Here is a 21,793-nt window from a genome sequence, read left to right on the forward strand (position 1 = left end):
TGGTATAATTTTGGAGCTAGAACCACTGTTTCACCTATTTCAATCTGCTCCCTTTTTCGTGGACTCTCACCAATGATCCAGAGTGGGAATAGGGGCGAACATCCCTGTTCAAAATCCCTCTCTGCCTAACGTTGGCAGCAGATCCACCTATCTATCATTTCCCACTTTGTTCTATCAATAATTTTTCCTGATAGTGATCTCTCATCATTGATCCAGGGATTTAATGTGTCCTTATTATTTACTCTCATACCACACTGAAGACGCCCAATGCCGTCCGATCTTGGAAGCTGAACAGTGTTGGGCTTGGTCAGTACTTGGTTGGGGGACCACCAGGAAATACCGAGTAGAGTAGAATCACTCTTTAGCCCCTGAGCCTAACATTGACAGCAGAATCACTGCTCTCGTCTTCCTTCAATTCTTTATTTGCTCACCTCTATTAACTTTGGTCTGGCACATTAATGCTATACCTATGATTTGTTGGCACAGCTTATTTGCATGGACTCTAAAATTATCATTCTGGTAACCAGTTTGCTAGGTTGGCAGCTTGGGTCTATACAACTCTATTCAGGAGATTTTCCTGGTCATTATAAATTGTTATAATCTTTAGACCTAAGTACTTTATATTATGTGTTTTGTTTGTCATTTTGGATACATTTTAATTATCTCTATTAAAAGTCACGTTTTAGATGTTCTACATATCCTGAATATCGCCATTCAGCCTTAAGAGTGCACCCACAAAAGTGTCTTACTTCTTCTCTATTGTATTTCTATAGTACTACTGTTGACTCAGGGTGCACCACCACATAGACTCAATTTGGCGAAATTGCCCTCGATTGTCTAAATTTGGTAATTCCTATAATTTACAAGTATTGTTACTGGTGCGGAATCACCTCTCTTACATTACTCCAGAGACCTACCAACAGCCAGGGCTCCCTATATAAGCCTCTCCCTGGCCACTACTCATTGCCAAACAACTTCTGCTGTATCCTGCCTGCTAGTTCCAGTCTGTGGTATTCTGAGTTTAGCTACACAGTTCCATCAAGATTTTGTGTATTTCTCCAGTGATAGGCATCTTTGCTGAGTGCTATTCTGAGGCCCCTATGTATTATTGAATGCTTCAAGTACCAGCCAGTCCTTCAAGACTTCTCTGCAAGTTGACTGTTTCTCCAGTGCTAGCCAGCCTTGCTGAGTGTTATTCTGAGACTCCTGTCCAATATTGAATGCTTCAAGTTCCAGACAGTCCTGATGTACGCCATTAACGACTCCTGTGTAGAGTTGTATATTTCTCCAGCACCAGCTAGCATTACTGAGTGCTACTCACAGTCTTCAGTGTATTACTAATGCTTCCAGCTCCAGTCAGTCCTGTTGTTCACAAACTGTGTTCTATGCAAGTGCTACTCAGCACAGCTGAACGTCATCCAGAGATAACAGAGAGCCAGTTGGAAATACGAGTGAGGCGTAGAAGTCAGGGTTGAGAGGTAGATGATGTTGGGTTTCTGACTTTTAATTTGTCACAATTTATTGTTTTGCCGCCTCGTGCAGGTTCCCTGAGGTCCTACATCCATGATATAACCTAATTGCCATTCGATGTTTTGTTTCACCAAAATATCATGGCGAGAAGCAGCAGTGCGGTGTAATTATCAGAGTGACTTAGCATCCTCAAGACTATTTCTATACTTTGTGATTGGAATTTTATTGTCTCCCTGTTTTCTCCCCCTCTCTCTTTTTTCTTTCCAGTGCTCTCTCATCGGTTGCATAATTTACATTAGGACAGTTACCATCAGCAACCGACAGTAGAAGCACCCTACTTTCTTCTAATACTATTTACACTCACTCACTGACCATCCGATGTTCTAATGATTGATGGTATGATGGTGAGAAGCAGCAGTGCATGATAGTTTCAGGTTTGAAAATCACTACATACTGCACCCGCTCACTGGCCATTCGATGCCCTTATTGTTGGTAGTTGGATGGTAAGAAGCAGCGGTGTATGATATTGTTCTATGAAGTTTTGCTATTTCAGCTACTTCATCTTGTATACAGTTTCCTTTTCTTTTCTTTGTTTAAAATATAACACAATTAGATACAAATATGTATGGTGGATGATTATGATATACAAATATATAATTACCAAGGGTAAATTTCGGCATTGCAGTTATAATTGTTAGGTTTGGATAACAATATGAAACAGTATCACTATGGTGGCAACATATTATAGAGACTCAGACTGAATCACTTTGTTGCTATCTGTCTACATGAAGTGTTTTTATGTTATAAAATCCCTTTTTTTGACAAGGAATTGAATCTTTAGTGAGAATGATTTAAATGTGCTATACATAGAATATTGACGTATATATTGCTCCATTGTGAGATTTGCATGAATCTCTGGAGTTATTTTTGAATACTTGACAATATAGATTTTGATTGAGTATTTGACAATTTAGGGTGGATGTTTTTTTCTCTTAATTGATGATTGCGGGCACCTGTTTTGAACATGGGTAATGGACAAGAAATCATAAATTAAGAGAGACGTCCAGGAAAAGAGCATTATGACCCTCTCAGAGAGGGCCATGTTGGGAGGTATGAGGTTTGCATGAAAGGGGATCAGCTGGACTTATTTTTAATGATGTTCCGAACTTAGTAGTAACCTAGGGGGGCCCATATACTGAACATGAACCAGAATCCTGCAGGGGAAGATGTAGAATGTCTCTTAGCACAGAGATAAGTAACAAGATAAAACATCTCCCTCTCAATATCTTATGGCTTGGGATCACTGAAGGGGGATGCGGTCAAGTTGCCGCCGGCCGGAATCCCGGCGGTCGAAATACCGACGCCGGAATCCCGACCGCCACAATCCCGACATATTCTCCCTCCGTGGGTGTCCACGACACCCATAGAGGAAGAATATAAGGTACTAGGCAAGCTGCGGTTCTCCAGCTGTGGTGAGGCCACACTGACATGCCTGAGCCCGGCTGCCACCATGGTGTGCGGAGACGTGCAACCTCAGCACAGCCATCGCTACCCGTCAGGAGATTAGAGCACAGGTTCTCAAACTCGGTCCTCAGGACCCCACACGGTGCATGTTTTGCAGGTCTCCTCACAGAATCACAAGTGACATAATTAGCTCCACCTGTGGACCTTTTAAAATATGTCAATGAGTAATTAATACACCTGTTCACTTGCTGGGTTACCTGCAAAACATGCACTGTGTGGGGTCCCGAGGACCGAGTTTGAGAACCACTGGATTAGAGAATACCCGATCTCCCGAGTCCTTGTGGTTATATACGCTTGACCCCAACCAGCGTCAGCCCGTGGGTAGGTGACACAGACCTCCAAGCTCCAGCATACAACCCACTGGCTCAGCCGCTCTGTCCCCAGCTTCACTCTCTTCATCTCTATGGTCATGAACTTTGATCACCGGCCAATCGCAGACGCTGACACAGTGAGTGGGCGTGGTGTGGGCGGAGCGGCGTGGTGTGGGCGGAGCGGCGTGACGTGGGCCGTAGTGTTGTGTGTCCTGCCGCTGCCGGCCAGGGTGCACTCACTGCCTCACACACCGGCGGCAGAGAGCCCCTGACACCCGGCCGACCTGCTGCGCTATCGTCCGATCTCCTTTGCCCGATATCTTCGGGGCGCGATCTGCCGTCACCGCCTCGCCAAGTACCTGCACCGGGGATGGAAGCGGAGAAGATGGACGAGAATGAATGGAGCTACCACGGGGAGGGGAACAAAAGCCTGGTGGTGTCTCACTCGCAGGTGAGGTGGCGGCCGGGGCTTCCCCGCCGTGTGGTGCATGCTGAGTCCCCGCAGCTGCGGGCCATGTTCCCTGTCACCGGGGTGTCCCCCGTACGGTGAGGGCGGGATAGGGGAACACCATAATGATTCGGGCGATGAAGCAACCACAGAGCTGGCGCATACGGAGGGGAAGGGGGATGTGGGTGTGCCGTGTGTCACTGAGGTGCTTGGGGTAATACTGTCATTGCACGCCTTGGCTGTGTTTCTGGAGGGCTGTGCTGCCACTGATCTCCTCGTCCCCTGTTTAGTCAGTGGTTTGCTGTCAGTACACTATGCCCCCTCTCCATCTTTTAGGGGTTGTATTTTCACTACCTACCCTATGTCTCATCACTTTTTGCAACCTCCAACTCCTGTCTACTGATTGGGAAGGGGGTGCTGTCACTGCATTCAGTACAGCCCTCATTCAGTGCAGCCCCCATTACCCCTCCCCACTGTACTTGGGGTGTTTTGCTGTCAGTGCTCATTGTAATTAATATCTTCCCTGTCTACTGGGGGCAGTTGTGCTGTCGGTATCCTCTGACACCCCCCTTTCCCATCCCTGTCTTTTGGGGTTTGTGCTGTCACTGCCCTATGTCCCCCTGTGTATTGTGGGCTGTGCTGCCACTGCCCTCTGCCACCCTTCCTGTATGTTATGGGTTGTGTTTTAACTGCCCTCTCTTCTATTGGCAATTTTTTTTTTTTTTTTAGCTGCCCTCTGTTTCCATTTGCTGTTGTGCTGTCACTCTCTAATTGCGCTCTGGTCAGGGTCTTGTGGTGTTTCCCTCTACCTCCTGCATATGTTAAGTTTTGTTGCTTTTACACTGTCCACAGGGTGTGGGTGGGAGGATGCAGGCATTACACACTTTCCCTTATCTTCTTGATTTACAGGCACCAAAGATTTCTCTGTCTGGAGGATGACTGGTCTTCCCTTGGCCTCTTTGGTTGCAAAAAAACCCATTGAGATTTCTTAATATTTGCTTGTACAGTGGACAGGCCGGGGTCTTGTTTTTGTCTATGCTCTTATTGCAGTCATCAGACCTGACAACTCTTGTAAACAAAGCTGAAAATATATGCATGATGTTTATACTGGCAGTATGGTGTGAAATATTAGCTGACGGTGAATAGTTGTGAATGTCTGTTTCTGGTAAATGTTCTTGTCTGTCGTGAATCAGTGTTGATTGCATTTTACAAGTGGCCATCATAACTACGTTTTTCAAATGGAAAATCTGAATCGTCCTCAATCCCATGTTATTGAGAAGTAACGTATGTCATGCTTGCAGGCTTTTGCAGAGCTTTAACAATTGGATCAAAAGGTAAAATGTAATCTTTCCCCTTATTTGTGTGCTGTAGTGTTTTAAATTAATAGCAATAGACACATTTTGCATTTATTTTAATATTTATTATAAAGGCATTAGTAAACACTACTGACGCTCATAGGTCTAAATAGCTAAAAAGTCCATTTGTACAGGTGCAAGCACTGTGGGTGGATTTCATTGGTTTTCCCCACGGCTGCCTATGGAGTTAAATTATTGGTCCATTCAGGCACGATTATCTGCGGGGAGACACAATCCAGCTCAGAGCCCCCTATGCTGGCAAGCAGAAATGTGTGAAAAGTGACCCGTTTAGGTACACAAACTACACTTTTTGCGTCGCGCCCAGCACTTTGCTGGATGTAGCCATTTTACGTGGCAAAGCCCAACACTTACGGGCGCGAACCCAACATTTGAATACCACCCCATCCCCTCCCTCGATCTCCCTTCACTTTACGTGTGAGATCGGGCATGGTAAAACAATTGTTGGATACATGTTGTGAGTTTTCTGATTTGTTGAAATGGATCGTCAATTTGGTATACGTGAGAAACTGTAGGAGTGGGATTTAAGGAGCGTAGACCGCTTTGTTCTTCTACATGTCTGTCTGCGTTTTTTCCCACTTCCTGCGGCTGGGGAATTTTATATACAGGTTGAGTATCTTTTATTCAAAATGCTTGGGACCAGAGGTATTTTGGATATCGGATTTTTCCGTATTTTGGAATAATTGCATATCATAATGAGATATCATGGGGATGGGACTTAAATCTAAGCACAGAATGCATTTATGTTTCATATACACCTTATACACACAGCCTGAAGGTCATTTTAGCCAATATTTTTTATAACTTTGTGCATTAAACAAAGTGTATGTGTACATTCACACAATTCATTTATGTTTCATATACACCTTATACACACAGCCTGAAGGTCATTCAATACAATATTTTTAATAACTGTATTAAACAAAGTTTGTATACATTGAGCCATCAAAAAAACAAAAGTTTCACTATCTCACTCTCACTCAAAAAGTCCGTATTTCGGAATATTCCGTATTTCGGATATTTGGATATGGGATACTCAACCTGTAGTATTTTTCAAAGCATAATGACGCAACTTGTGTCCACCTCTGTGCATTGCAGCTTGCATCATATAGTGAGGCCCACGATGTCATGGCTGGTAGCGAATCACATCACCAATGACCCGTCTTCTTCACTTGGGAAGTGCAAGGGATCCTGGATGGTGCCTTATTCTCTAAGGAAAGTCAGGAGTTTCCTGGACATTACCGGGGAGGAATTCAATTCCCATCCTGTGGGTGGGAGCTATTCAACTGACAGCATCGTGGCAGGCACTTAAGTCGGGAGATGCAGCCTGGGGCTTAGTCATAGTCAGGGCCGTAACTACGTGTGTGCCAGAGGGGCCTGGCACACAGCGCAGTTGCCCTGAAGGCGCAACTGTCCGCTTCCCTGTTCAGGGGGCCCAAAATCTGCGGCATTGTAATGAGTCAGACTGACTCATTACAAGCCGCCTCTGATCCCCGCTGCCCGGCTTCCGCCCCCACACTTTTACTGCCGCCTCCTGACCCCTGGTGCTCAGCTCCGCACGGAGAGGCAGGACCAGCAGCGGCAGTGGCGTGCCGGCTCCAGCCTCCTGACCCCCGCTGCCTGACTCCCGCCCCCACACTTAAGCTACCGGCTCCCGCCTCGTGATCCCTGCTGCCCGGCATCCGCATCCACTCTCCTGCTAACGTACGTAGAGGCAGGACCAGCAGCGGCAGCAGGGTGCCGGCTCCAGCCTCCTGACCCGCTGCCCGTCTCCCGCAGCCACAGTTCTGCTGCTGCCTCCTGGTGCCCGGCTCCTGCACCCACTGTCCTACTCCCGCACGGAGAGGCAGGACCAGCACTGGTGGCTGCATGAGGAGAGGTGAGATGAGAGGGGACTGACGAGGGAGAGAGCCAGGGTGGGGATAGACAGAGAGTATAAATGTGTCAGATAAGTGTGTGTGTATATAGATTGTGTCTATATATATGTCCGGACATCTGGTATGTACTTACGCCCCTGGCCTGTGTAAAAAGGGGACTCTGCCTGCCGTACTGTGTAAAAAGGGGGACTCTGCCTGCCGTACTTTGTAAAAGGGGAACTCTGCCTTCCGTACTGCGTAAAAGGGGGACTCTGCCTTCCGTACTGTGTAAAAGGGGACTCTGCCTTCCGTACTGTGTAAAAGGGGACTCTGCCTGCCGTACTGTGTAAAAGGGGGACTCTACCAGGTGTAATGTGTAAAAGGGGCTCTACCTGGTGGTGTGTATTGTGCGGCGTAATTTGAATAATGGAGACTACTGTACAGCGTATTATGAATTGGTATTATTTTGGGCCACACCACTATATTATTGGCATGTGCCTACGGCACACACTGGCCCTATTTTAAAACTGTGTGTGTGTGGGGGGGGGGGGGGGGCGCCGATGCTGTTTCTTGCACACAGCGCTAAAATGTCTAGTTGCGGCACTGGTCATAGTAATCTGCACTTTCCGGCTTCTGTGCCGGGCACCATGCTGCCCTGAGGCACTAGGTAACACCTCAGGAGGGTGCGAGCAGAAATCTGCTACCCACAGATTTACGGCGCAGGCAATTGAACAGCTCTGGGCACTTCACCTGGGAGCGACATGGGTGCACTGGGAATTGAACCCCCCCTTCTCCCTTCATCCCCCAAGGAGAATAGCAAGTATGGAATATGTGTGTCATTTTATAGAAGCACCTATATGCTGAAGTCCGTTTAGCAACAACTGCACCACGTGCCCTAAGTGAATAGCCACTGATAAGAGAGCAGAAAAGCTTTTCTGTAGATTACATAAGTCTTCTTACAGACTTCAACCGATAACTCTTCCATAACCTTAAAGTTACATTACAGCATTGATCTCATCATAGGTACCACTAACACTGTAGGTAAGTGTAGTCAAAAGTACATAGAAAAACAATCTAGTATAGCACAGTAATCAAATTCTCGTTCTGCTTACAGTATCTTGAAATATCCAGGTGAGGGCTCACAGAATGTTGTGATCTTCCCATCCCTATACAGTACAAATCACCAATCTCAAAGTTCCCAAAACATGGGGCAAAATTCAATTCTGAGAAAGTTGAATAGCGCCGGCTATTAGCTTCTGGTGCTATTCAATACAGCCGACGAAGGGATTTCTTCTGGTGCGAACAGAAATCCGACAAAAGTGCTGGCGCAATGCTGATTTCTGCCCTTGGTGCACCGGAAACAGCATCGTGCTGGGCAATTAAGTCGGAAAATGACGGTTCTCATGACAGAACACCTTGTTTAGTCCAGGGGAACGTGCATTTTCTGACTTGTATTCCGGGATGTATTGAATAGCACCGGGAGGTAATTGCTGGCGCTATTCAAGTCTCTAAGAATTGAATTGTCCCCATGGAGAGCTAGGAAGCTGACAGCTGTGCTAAAGTTTTAGCAAATAACATGTACGGTTTCTTCTCTATGGGCTAATTCAGACCTGATCGCTGCTGTGCGTTCTCGCACAGCGGGCGATCAGGTCTGAACTGCGTATGCAGCAAAATGCGCAGGCGCGGCAGACCGCAGCAACGGGGATCACCAGGCAGCGACAGGATGGTGTGAAAATTCTGAACGCACCGGCGATCGCAAGGAGATTGACAGGAAGAGGGCGTTTGTGGGTGGCAACTGACAGTTTTCAAGGAGTGTACGGAAAAACGCAGGAGGGACCAGGTGTTTGGAGGGAGGGTTTCTGACATCACTCCGTCCCCGATCATCGCACTGGAAGAGTAAGTCCCAGGCTGCGCAGCGACTGCACAACATTAGTTTGTGCATCTCTGCTACACATCCGAACGCACACTTGCACAGCGAATTCCCCCTCCCCATGTAGGCGGAGACTACCTGATCGCAGGGATGCAAAAAAACGCACCCTAGCGATCAGGTCTGAATTGCCCCCTATGTTCCAGCCAAACCTTTCTCAATGGCTTATGTATAGCAGACAACCATTTACGATAATGGGTTTGGTACAAAATGTTGACATTCTGAAAGTCAACATAATCCATAGCTCTGCAGATCTATCTATATATTAGTATATTATATTAGGTTTAATTAAATTTGAAGGTATGACAACACCTAGCTGCAATAGCTTGTTTCACACTCGTTTTCTTCTTTTAGGGTGTAAGGCATTGCTTTTCTCTATTGGTTTTCTTGCAGTTCTTCCCACTTCTAGAAGTCTGCTGAAGAATCAATAAGTACACCACCAGCTCTAAGGCTCCTTGTAAGTCCTTGCTTGTTTTAGCTGGACAAAATACTTTTTTGTTCGCTTAAACACTGGTTTGTCAGTTCATGGTATTGTACGGCTTCTGCCTGCATTTTCCATTCTATTTTCATTATATAGTTATACAGTTCTGGTTTTGCTGTGAGTTTTAAGCAGGCTTGAAACACTAGATTTACTGGGGCAATCTCGCTGGTCTCGTACACAGTGCTGCTTTTCCGGATCAGGACAGGGGTGACAGGGCCATAGCAACCAATCCGATTCTAGGTATTCTCTTCACCTAGAAGGTGCTAGATAAATAAGTAGAAGCCGATTGGTTATTTGGACGGACTCTCTGGACACTTAATGTGGAGAACAGGGGCACAATATGATGAAGTAAGTTCATGAAAGGTATGTTTTCAGCCTAGTGTCTTCCCCTGGGGTGGGGGTGGGGGGTACCCAAATCATTTTTCCTATTGACTCATGTTTTTGATATATGCTACTGCTTAACAAATTTATAATTTATAGATATAAAACCTCTTCTGAAAAGGGAGTAAAAGGTTTTGTAAGAGGTAAGCAGTCTTATTAGCTTATCCCTCTATGTCCACTTTTCTCTCTTTGGGGTATATGCAATTCCGGGCGAATTGCGGCACTTTTTCGCCCGTTTTTAAATTCGACACAATTCGACCGTCGAATTCCGGCAGGTGGGTGCCGGAATTCGACATATTCAATAAAAAACGAATTCGACAGTCCCGCTGTCGAAAAACGGGCGATTTGACGGATTTTGATTAGATTTTTAAAAATGTTTAAAAAACTGTAAAAAAACCCGATAAAAAATTGCGTGGGGTCCCCCCTCCTAAGCATAACCAGCCTCGGGCTCTTTGAGCCGGTCCTGGTTGCCAAAATACGGGGGAAAAAATGACAGGGGATCCCCCGTATTTTAACAACCAGCACCGGGCTCTGCGCCTGGTCCTGGTGCAAAAAATACGGGGGACAAAAAGAGTAGGGGTCCCCCGTATTTTTTGTACCAGCACCGGGCTCCACTAGCTGGACAGATAATGCCACAGCCGGGGGTCACTTTTATACAGCGCCCTGCGGCCGTGGCATTAAATACCCAACTAGTCACCCCTGGCCGGGGTACCCTGGAGGAGTGGGGACCCCTTCAATCAAGGGGTCTCCCCCCCCCCCCCCCCCCCCCCCCCAGCCACCCAAGGGCCAGGGGTCCCCGAATGCAGAGACCCCCCGTGACTCCTGTCACAGAAAGGTCCCTTCAGCCAATCAGGAAGCGCCACTTCGTGGCACTCTCCTGATTGGCTGTATGCGCGTCAGAGCTGTCAGACGCGCATCACACAGCCCCCTCCATTATCTTCAATGGTGGGAACTTTGCGGTCAGCGGTGAGGTCAGCCGCTGACCGCGGGTAACCCCACCGCTGACCGCAAAGTGCAAAGTTCCCACCATTGAAACTAATGGAGGGAGCTGTGCGATGCGCTGTCTGCCAGCTCAGACGCGCAAAGCCAATCAGGAGAGTGCCACGAAGTGGCGCTTCCTGATTGGCTGAAGGGACCTTTCTGTGACAGGAGTCACGGGGGTCTCTGCATTCGGGGAAAGGGGTCCCATGTGTAAACATGGGACCCCTTTCAGTCCGTCTGGTTCGGGTAAATGCGTTTTTTTGTTTTGCCAAGTACGTGGATTACAATAAAAGAACCGCACACTGGATCAGGTGAGTATAATTTTATTTTCAGGTACCGCGGACGTCGACAGAGGAGACGAGGCCAGAGTCGGCGTGTCAACATAGGTAAGTATGTGTGTCGGCATGTATGTAATAAAGTTATACTTTCACTGTTTTTATTTGGGTATTTTTTTTTCAGTAGAACTACAGGTACCAGCGGGCCCGTTTACCCCCCCGCATGCTGGTACTTGTGGTTCTCCAAGTACCGGCTTGCGGGGGAGGCTTGCTGGGACTTGTAGTTCTTCTGCAAAAACCAATATTCTTACATTTTTACACATGGCTATCAGCCCCCCATCCGCAGCCCTTGGATGGGGGGGGGACAGCCTCGGGCTTCACCCCTGGCCCTTGGGTGGCTGGGGGGGGACCCCTTGATTGATGGGGTCCCCACTCCTCCAGGGTACCCCGGCCAGGGGTGACTAGTTGGGTATTTAATGCCACGGCCGCAGGGCGCTGTATAAAAGTGACCCCCGGCTGTGGCATTATCTGTCCAGCTAGTGAAGACCGGTGCTGGGGGGAAAAAAATACGGGGGACCCCTACTCTTTTTGTCCCCCGTATTTTTTGCACCAGGACCAGGCGCAGAGCCCGGTGCTGGTTGTTAAAATACGGGGGATCCCCTGTCATTTTTTTTTCCCGTATTTTGGCAACCAGGACCGGCTCAAAGAGCCCGAGGCTGGTTATGCTTAGGAGGGGGGACCCCACGCATTTTTCCCCCCCTGATTTTTACACCATTCCAATAAAAAAAAAAAAAATATATAATATAATATAAAATATATATATATATATATATATATATATATATATATATATATATATACATACACACATATATATATATATATATATATATATATATATATATATATATACACATATATATATATATATATATATATATATATATTTTTAAAAATATATAAATAATACTTGTGCCTCCTAAATAGACAAACCAAGTACCTAATCCCTTCTAATATAAATAGATATGCTATTACCAATAAAAAAAAACACAAGAAAAAACATGTTTTTTAAATTTTTTATTAAATTCCGCCAGCAAAGTGAGGCGGATTGAAAATTACGAATTTACTGTCTAAAAGCACTGTTGTCGAATTTACAATCTTCAATTGAATATACTTTTGTCGAAATGCCGCATTTGTACCATTGCAGAAATGTCGAATTTGACAAATGTCGAATTTCAAAAAGTCGAATTTGGAATGGCCGTTTTTTTGGCAAAAAGTACTGTATTGCATTGTCTAATTTTTTTTTTTTTTGGCGAAAATGTCCCGTTTTTCGACATTTTCGGGAATTCGACCGCAATTGCATATACCCCTTTGTATTCATTCTGCCAAGTGTTCTGTTAAGGCAAAAATTAGAAGTGCCAAGCCGCATATGTTTATTTCCAATATGAATACGGAACCAGCAGTGATTCTTACATATGGTAATGCAGCAGGAGGCATCTGGTATAAGTAGATGTCTCCTGCATGCATGTATGATCTGCTTCATCCGAGGACCCAGCATCGGACACATGCAACACCATTGGCCGGCTGAGTAACCCTGAGGTTAAGCTGACCGGCAGCCGTCGAGGTGAAATTTGACGTAAAGTCACAACTAGGCCCAACTTTGATCCAAAGTACTTACAAGGGGTAAATGCCTAGACATGTGCAACACGACGGTGCCAGTCTTAACCCACCCTCATCCCTAACCAGCCATTTTTTTTTTTTTTTCTGTTAAGACCAGTGTTTCTAAAGAAGGATGTGAATAGTGCACATGAATAAAGTAAGTGTAAGAATCAAATAGACCAATAAAACGTTTTCTTTTTTGCTCACCCAGTTCATTCTTCTGAAACTAATTTACAGTGGTGGGTCTGACTCCTCCACATGCAATCACACAATAAACTGAAATGTAATCACCTTTTATTAAGGAGTATGATTCATTATTTCTCAATCAGGATAGTCCTCCTTGGGTTTCAAATGAGAGAGTTCCTCTTTGGGATCCACACAGGGCGTATATAATACAGTTTCACTTTCTCCTCTTGTTTAAGGATTGCTCTAAAAGCTGGGTACACACTAGACCAGTGGTTCCCAAACACTTTTGAATCACTGCACCCTACAGTGTCAGAATTTTTTTTCACAACACCCCTATTCCAAAAGTTTCTTATTGAGATATTTAGAAAGAAATATTAAAAATAGTAAATTATGTTTATATGTAATTTTTCGGTTCAGTTGTGTGGTAAGGTGCAAGATTTGCTTCTGTTTGTCCACATATGTTGTTATTGACAGCCACTGGTTATGCCTATTTGCCTCACAGCCCTGAGGTCATGGGTTCAATTTCCACCATGGCCCTAACTGTGTGGAGTTTGTATATTCTCCCCGTACTTGCGTGGGTTTCCTCCGGGTACTCCGGTTTCCTCCCACAATCCAAAAATATACTGTTAGGTTAATTGGATCCCAACAAAATTAACACTATCATGAATGTGTGTACATGTGGTGGGGTATATAGATTGTAAGCTCCACTGGGACAGGGACTGATGTGAATGGGCAAATATTCTCTGTAAAACGCTGCGGAATATGTGTGCGCTATATAAATAACTGATGATGATGTTGATGATAATAATAATATTACATTGATTATAAATCATTTGAATTGGTCCTGGGCCACCAACCAGAGGCACCCCTGGAAGTGTCCCGAGGCACACAGTTTGAGAATCACTGCACTAGAGTATAGTGTGTACCCAGCGACATCGTGTGTGGGTGGTCCCGGTGGGCTGGTGGCATCGGCAAGTGCACACACACACTTGCCGTGCCATGAGCAATGGCAGGGGGCGGGGGCCATGCTGCATTCAGCAGCATGGCTCTCGCTGGCGATATCGTCCATCAGACATGCATGCACGACCGCTGGGCAAAGTCGCTGACGACACGCAGGAGCGCGCATTGTCGGTGACATAGTGCATACACACTGGATGATATCGTGTGTGATGTGTCTGTATTGGTCACATTGTCCACTTTATCTTCTAGTGTGTACCCAGTAGAGAGATGCATGTATAACTCAAAGCATAGGGATAAGGAGTATACAGCAAACAAAGTGATAGTGCAGAGAGCTTTAGATAAATATGCTTTGTTCTCACAATTACAAAACTTCCCATTCCGGCTGTGATGGGATACAGGCTTGTCTACCCAGAGGTAGAAGTGGGGCAATTGCATAATCCCAGGGAATCATTCTCCCCACAGGGGGCCGTACCAAAATCGCCGCTGGTTGGAGTTCACACTGACCACTTAAGCTCATTGAGAAATCCTTTGTAAGTGTGGTATTGGCAGCATATTCCATCTTTACTGTGCATACTTCTAGCATTTTTTTTATTTCAAACCCAGTATATTCCCACTGAAAATGAATCTTAAAGGTAATACAGGTTGAGTATCCCATATCCAAATATTCCGAAATACGGAATATTCCGAAATACGGACTTTTTTGAGTGAGAGTGAGATAGTGAAACCTTTGTTTTTGATGGCTCAATGTACACAAACTTTGTTTGATACACAAAGTTATTAAAAATATTGTATTAAATGACCTTCAGGCTGTGTGTATAAGGTGTATATGAAACATAAATGAATTGTGTAAATGTAGACACACTTTGTTTAATGCACAAAGTTATAAAAAATATTAGCTAAAATGACCTTCAGGCTGTGTGTATAAGGTGTATATGTAACATAAATGCATTCTGTGCTTAGATTTAGGTCCCTTCACCATGATATCTCATTATGGTATGCAATTATTCCAAAATACGGAAAAATCCCATATCCAAAATACCTCTGGTCCCAAGCATTTTGGATAAGGGAGACTCAACCTGTATTTCTCCATTTATTTTTACAATTTGATACACAAATTGATTTATGTAGTCATAAATGTTGAATTTGATGTAAAGGTTTTCATTATCTGATTAAAAATTAAATATCAAATTTACGCCTATAAACATTATCCCATTTTATAATATATAGTGTATAAGTGACACTCTCCCAAATTTGAATATCTTAATATTGTATTGAGAACTTCCAGGTAATATTAAACCTGGAATGCTATGTCCAAAGTAATATTGTAAAATAGCCCTATAAAAACTCCCTAGAGGGGAGACCCCCTCTAGTTACCAGAACAGGGTAATCACACAATGGGGTCAATTCTTTTCTCCGACAGTTGAATAGCGCCGGGAATTAGCTCCCGACGCTTTTCAATTCAGTTCCAGTTAAGTCGGTGATGGCCCGTTCTCGCCGACTAAACAGGTTGAATTGTCGGGAGAACGGGCATTCTCCGACTTAACTCCCCGGCGCAAGGCTGATTCCCGACAGAATCAGCCTCGCGCGGCTGCGCGGCAGCACTTTTGTCGGGTTTCTTCTCTCATCCCCCGGGGATGAAAGAAGAATTCCTGACAATTGGGGGTCACTTGTCGCTGTATTGAATAGCGCCGGGAGCTAACTCCCGGCGCTATTCAACTGTCGGAGAATAGAAATGATCCCAATGTAGTCCTAAAAATATATCCCAATGAGAGAGGAATTATTAACCATGCATAGCTATCGGGGGAACAGTCAGAATAAGCTTACAATAAAAAGGAGTGCTAAATATCCCTGACCTTATTTTACAAACTAATTGTCTACATCTGTTAACTTTATCCTCTAGAACAGTGGTTCTACAAACTCAGTCCTCAGAACCCCACACGGTTCGCGTTTCCCATGTCACCCAGCAGGTTCACTGTGTATTACCAACTGCCACATTTTAAAAATCTACAGGTGACCTGCAAAACATGGGCCGTGTGAGGTCATGAGGATCAAGTAAGAGAACCTGTGCTCTAGAAGATCAAGTACGTTTTCTGGTGTGATTTATGGGTGACAGATTAGCAAACATACATACAGTAGCCTCAATTTGTGCATTTTAATAAAAAAAACAATGTAGGAAGCTGTTGCTAATTTTAAAATGCTGTCGCAACAGTGCATTGTCCATGCATTACAAATCATAAAATTGACATATATATGTATGAACAAGACCAAGATTTCAAGCGGTTTAGGAAGCGTTCTTTCTGGAGTACCCGTGCAAGATCCAAGCTGTTTGCAGTGTTGCTTCCTTGACAGAACATGATATTTACCTAGTATCATTGGATCTTGCTAAGATCTTCCTTCATGTCCAGCAATGAGAATGAAAGGGAAACCTTGTGTAGAGGTTACATAATTTTCTACCCAAATTTTTTCTTCTTTTACTTGGTCATCATAGGCATAGCCCTTAAAATATCTTCCTTGGGTCTATAGGCGTTACATCTTGTAAAAATCGCTAGTTTGTGGCCTATTCAATTAACTTCTTTTTCTTGTGTTATCTTTGATGCTGCCATTTTTTTATTTTATTATTTCTCTTACATCCATAGCGGATACTGGGATGGAACTTTAGTACGGTGGGCAAATAGGTTGCTGATTTGCTAGAGTGACCCATTGTTCCTGGATCTAGTTCAGGTTCTATGGGATTTGTAACCCAGTATCCAACCTTTTACAGGTCGCAGGGCCACTGCTGTAGCTGTATATTACAAATTATAGGGTGGATGGTGGTTTCTATCTGGACCCCATCTATACCCCACTGTACTAAAGTACCAGCCCAGTATACTCTATGGACTACGAGAAAAGGATTTACCGGTAGGTATTTAAAATCCTGTGTTTTGTTGTTTGTCTTGGGGGGTGGCGGGGTTTAGTACTGTAGTCTGAGAACATCATCCCTATGTGGCTAACTGGTCAGGGGTCATAGGTGCAAGGTTCTATTGGGGGGGGGGGGGGGGGAGGGGGGATTAAATTGTTTCACATGCCAGCTGCGCACACGATCTCCAGTATAAAGTGACGGGAGATTGTGGGTTCGTTATTTTTATTTTCTCTGATGTCCTAGTGGATGCTGGGAACTCCGTAAGGACCATGGGGAATAGCGGGTTCCGAAGGAGGCTGGGCACTCTAGAAAGATTTATGACTACCTGGTGTGCACTGGCTCCTCCCACTATGCCCCTCCTCCAAGCCTCAGTTAGATTTTGTGCCCGGCCGAGCTGGATGCACACTAGGGGCTCTCCTGAGCTTCTAGAAAGAAAGTATAGATTTAGGTTTTTTATTTTCAGTGAGACCTGCTGGCAACAGGCTCACTGCATCGAGGGACTAAGGGGAGAAGAAGCGAACCTGCCTGCTTGCAGCCAGCTTGGGCTTCTTAGGCTACTGGACACCATTGGCTCCAGAGGGATCGACCGCAGGCCCAGCCTTGGTGTTCGGTCCCGGAGCCGCGCCGCCGTCCCCCTTACAGAGCCAGAAGCAAGAAGAGGTCCGGAAAATCGGCGGCAGAAGACATCAGTCTTCACCAAGGTAGCGCACAGCACTGCAGCTGTGCGCCATTGCTCCTCATACACACTTCACACTCCGGTCACTGAGGGTGCAGGGCGCTTGGGGGGGGCGCCCTGAGCAGCAATAAAAACACCTTGGCTGGCAAAAATACCACAATATATAGCCCCAGAGGCTATATATGTGGAAAATACCCCTGCCAGAATATAGGAAAAAGCGGGAGAATAGTCCGCGGAAAAGGGGCGGAGCTATCTCCCTCAGCACACTGGCGCCATTTTCCCTCACAGCTCCGCTGGAAGGAAGCTCCCTGGCTCTCCCCTGCAGTCTACACTACAGAACAGGGTAAAAAAGAGAGGGGGGGCACTAAATTTAGGCGCAGTATACATTATATAGAAAAAGCAGCTATAGGGGACATAACTCAGTTAGTCCCTGCATTATATAGCGCTCTGGTGTGTGCTGGCATACTCTCACTCTGTCCCCCCAAAGGGCTTTTGTGGGTCCTGTCCTCTGTTGGAGCATTCCCTGTGTGTGTGTGCGGTGTGTCGGTACGGCTGTGTCGACATGTTTGATGAGGATAATGATGTGGAGACGGAGCAGATGCCTTTAGAAGGGATGTCACCCCCTGCGGGGCAGACACCTGAGTGGTTGAGCTTATGGAAAGAAATGAGTGCACGTATAGACTCCTTACATAAGAAATTTGACGACTACCAAATGTGGGACAGCCGACTTCTCAGCTCGTGCCTATCCAGGCGTCTCACAGGTCATCAGGGGCTCTAAAACGCCCGCTACCTCAGACCGCAGACCCAGATGTCGACACTGATACTGACACCAGTGTCGACGACGATGAGTCTAACCTGATGCCCACTAAGGCCATTCACTGCATGATTGAGGCAATGAAAGAGGTGTTACACATTTCTGACATAAATACAGGTACCACTAAAAAGGGTATTATGTTTGGGGAGAAAAAACTACCCGTAGTTTTTCCCCCATCAGATGAATTAAATGAAGTGTGTGAAGAAGCGTGGGCTTTCCCTGATAAAAAATTGGTAATTCCTAAGAAGGTACTAATGGCGTTCCCTTTCCCGCCAGAGGATAGGTCACGTTGGGAAACACCCCCTAAGGTGGATAAAACGCTCACACGTTTGTCTAAAAAGGTGGCACTACCGTCTCCGGATACGGCCGCCCTCAAGGAACCTGCTGATAGAAAGCAGGAGGCGATCCTGAAGTCTGTATACACACACTCAGGCATTATACTTAGGCCAGCTATTGCGTCAGCATGGATGTGCAGTGCTGCCGCTGCGTGGTCAGATAAACTGTCAGAAAATATTGACACATTAGACAGAGACACAATCCTGCTAACCATAGACCATATCAAAGACTCAGTCTTATATATCAGAGATGCACAGAGGGAAATCTGCCGGCTGGCATCTAAAGTAAGTGCATTGTCCATTTCTGCTAGGAGAGGCTTATGGACTCGCCAGTGGACAGGAGATGCAGATTCTAAAAGGCACATGGAAGTTTTGCCATATAAGGGTGAGGAATTATTTGGGGATGGTCTCTTGGACCTAGTTTCCACAGCAACGTCTGGAAAGTCAGCATTTTTACCCCATGTCCCCTCACAGCCTAAGAAGGCGCCGTTTTATCAGGTTCGGTCCTTTCGCACCCAGAAAAACAAGCGTGGAAAAGGCGGGTCTTTTCTGTCCAGAGGCAGAGGTAGGGGAAAAAGGCTGCAACAAACAGCAGGTTCCCAGGAGCAAAAGTCCTCCCCCGCTTCTTCTTCCAAGTCCGCCGCATGACGGTGGGGCTCCACAGGCGGAGCCAGGTACGGTGGGGGGCCGCCTCAAGAAATTCAGCGATCAGTGGGTTCGCTCACAGGTGGATCCCTGGATCCTTCAAATAGTATCTCAGGGGTACAAACTGGAATTCGAGGCGTCTCCACCCCACAGGTTCCTAAAATCTGCCTTGCCGATTGCTCCCTCAGACAGGGAGGCGGTGCTAGCGGCAATTCACAAGCTGTATTCCCAGCAGGTGATAATCAAGGTACCCCTACTTCAACAAGGCCGGGGTTACTATTCCACACTATTTGTGGTGCCGAAACCGGACGGTTCGGTGAGACCCATTTTAAATTTGAAATCCTTGAACACATACATAAAAAAATTCAAGTTCAAGATGGAATCGCTCAGGGCGGTTATTGCAAGCCTGGACGAGGGGGATTACATGGTATCCCTGGACATCAAGGATGCTTACTTGCATGTCCCCATTTACCATCCTCACCAGGAGTACCTCAGATTTGTGGTACAGGATTGCCATTACCAATTCCAGACGCTGCCGTTTGAACTGTCCACGGCACCGAGGGTATTTACCAAGGTTATGGCGGAAATGATGATACTCCTTCGAAAAAAGGGAGTTTTAATTATCCCGTACTTGGACGATCTCCTAATAAAGGCGAGGTCCAAGGAACAGTTGTTGGTGGGAGTAGCACTATCTCAGGAAGTGCTGCACCAGCACGGCTGGATTCTGAATATCCCAAAGTCACAGCTGGTTCCGACGACACGGCTACTGTTCCTGGGTATGATTCTGGATACAGTCCAGAAAAAAGTGTTTCTCCCGGAGGAGAAAGCCAGGGAGTTGTCATCTCTAGTCAGAGACCTCCTGAAACCAAAACAGGTATCAGTGCATCACTGCACGCGGGTCCTGGGAAAGATGGTAGCTTCTTATGAAGCAATTCCCTTCGGCAGGTTCCATGCCAGAATCTTTCAGTGGGACCTGTTGGACCAATGGTCCGGATCGCATCTTCAGATGCATCGCTTAATAACCCTGTCTCCAAGGACCAGGGTGTCTCTACTGTGGTGGCTGCAGAGTGCCCATCTTCTAGAGGGCCGCAGGTTCGGCATACAGGACTGGGTCCTGGTGACCACGGATGCCAGCCTTCGAGGCTGGGGGGCAGTCACACAGGGAAGAAACTTCCAAGGACTATGGTCGAGTCAGGAGACTTCCCTTCACATAAATATTCTGGAACTAAGGGCCATTTACAATGCCCTAAGTCAAGCAAAATCCCTGCTCCTACACCAGCCGGTGCTGATCCAGTCAGACAACATCACGGCAGTCGCCCATGTAAATCGACAGGGAGGCACAAGAAGCAGGATGGCGATGGCAGAAGCCACAAGAATTCTCAGATGGGCGGAGAATCATGTTCTAGCACTGTCAGCAGTGTTCATTCCGGGAGTGGACAACTGGGAAGCAGACTTCCTCAGCAGACACGACCGCCACCCGGGAGAGTGGGGACTTCATCCAGAAGTCTTCCAGATGCTGGTAAACCGTTGGGAAAAACCACAGGTGGACATGATGGCGTCCTGCCTCAACAAAAAGTGAAAAAGATATTGCGCCAGGTCAAGGGACCCTCAGGCGATAGCTGTGGACGCTCTAGTGACACCGTGGGTGTACCAGTCGGTTTGTGTGTTCCCTCCTCTGCCTCTCATACCAAAGGTATTGAGAATAATAAGAAAGCGAGGAGTAAACACAATTCTCGTGGTTCCGGATTGGCCAAGACGAGCGTGGTACCCGGAACTTCAAGAGATGCTCTCAGAGGACCCGTGGCCTCTACCGCTCAGACAGGACCTGCTACAGCAGGGGCCCTGTCTGTTCCAAGACTTACCGCGGCTGCGTTTGACGGCATGGCGGTTGAACGCCGGATCCTGAAGGAAAAGGGTATTCCGGAAGAAGTCATTCCTACGCTTATTAAAGCCAGGAAAGATGTTACGGCAAAGCATTATCACCGCATATGGCGGAAATATGTTGCATGGTGCGAGGCAAAAAAGGCCCCAACAGAGGAATTTCAGCTGGGTCGTTTTCTGCATTTCCTGCAAGCAGGAGTGAATATGGGCCTAAAACTAGGCTCCATTAAAGTACAGATCTCGGCTCTGTCGATTTTCTTTCAAAAAGAACTAGCTTCAGTACCTGAAGTTCAGACATTTGTGAAAGGAGTGCTGCATATTCAGCCCCCGTTTGTGCCTCCTGTGGCACCTTGGGATCTCAACGTGGTGTTGAGTTTCTTAAAATCACATTGGTTTGAGCCACTAAAAACCGTGGATCTAAAATATCTCACGTGGAAAGTGGTCATGTTATTGGCCTTGGCTTCAGCCAGGCGAGTGTCAGAATTGGCGGCTTTATCATGTAAAAGCCCTTATCTGATTTTCCATATGGATAGGGCAGAATTGAGGACTCGTCCCCAGTTTCTCCCTAAGGTGGTGTCAGCGTTTCACCTGAACCAGCCTATTGTGGTGCCTGCGGCTACTAGGGATTTGGAGGACTCCAAGTTGCTAGACGTTGTCAGGGCCCTGAAAATATGTTTCCAGGACGGCTGGAGTCAGAAAATCTGACTCGCT

The 21,793-nt window shown here is 46.2% G+C and overlaps 1 protein-coding gene and 1 pseudogene across 1 annotated transcript in view; both read left to right on the forward strand.

Annotated features, from left to right (window-relative positions):
- The first annotated feature begins 236 nt into the window (after nt 1-236).
- On the forward strand, nt 237-355 carry LOC134964005 (5S ribosomal RNA; annotated as a pseudogene).
- Nucleotides 356-3,435: 3,080 nt separating this feature from the next.
- The window catches only part of IPPK (inositol-pentakisphosphate 2-kinase), a 144,721-nt gene continuing 126,363 nt past the window's right edge, over nt 3,436-21,793 (forward strand). Inside the window, exon 1 of the mRNA XM_063940715.1 lies at nt 3,436-3,756. Coding sequence (XP_063796785.1) covers nt 3,676-3,756 — 81 coding nt within the window. The 5' untranslated portion in view covers nt 3,436-3,675. The remainder of the gene's footprint in view (nt 3,757-21,793) is intronic.

This window comes from Pseudophryne corroboree, chromosome 9 (genome assembly GCF_028390025.1).
Source record: "Pseudophryne corroboree isolate aPseCor3 chromosome 9, aPseCor3.hap2, whole genome shotgun sequence".
In the NCBI taxonomy this organism is placed as follows: domain Eukaryota; kingdom Metazoa; phylum Chordata; class Amphibia; order Anura; family Myobatrachidae; genus Pseudophryne; species Pseudophryne corroboree.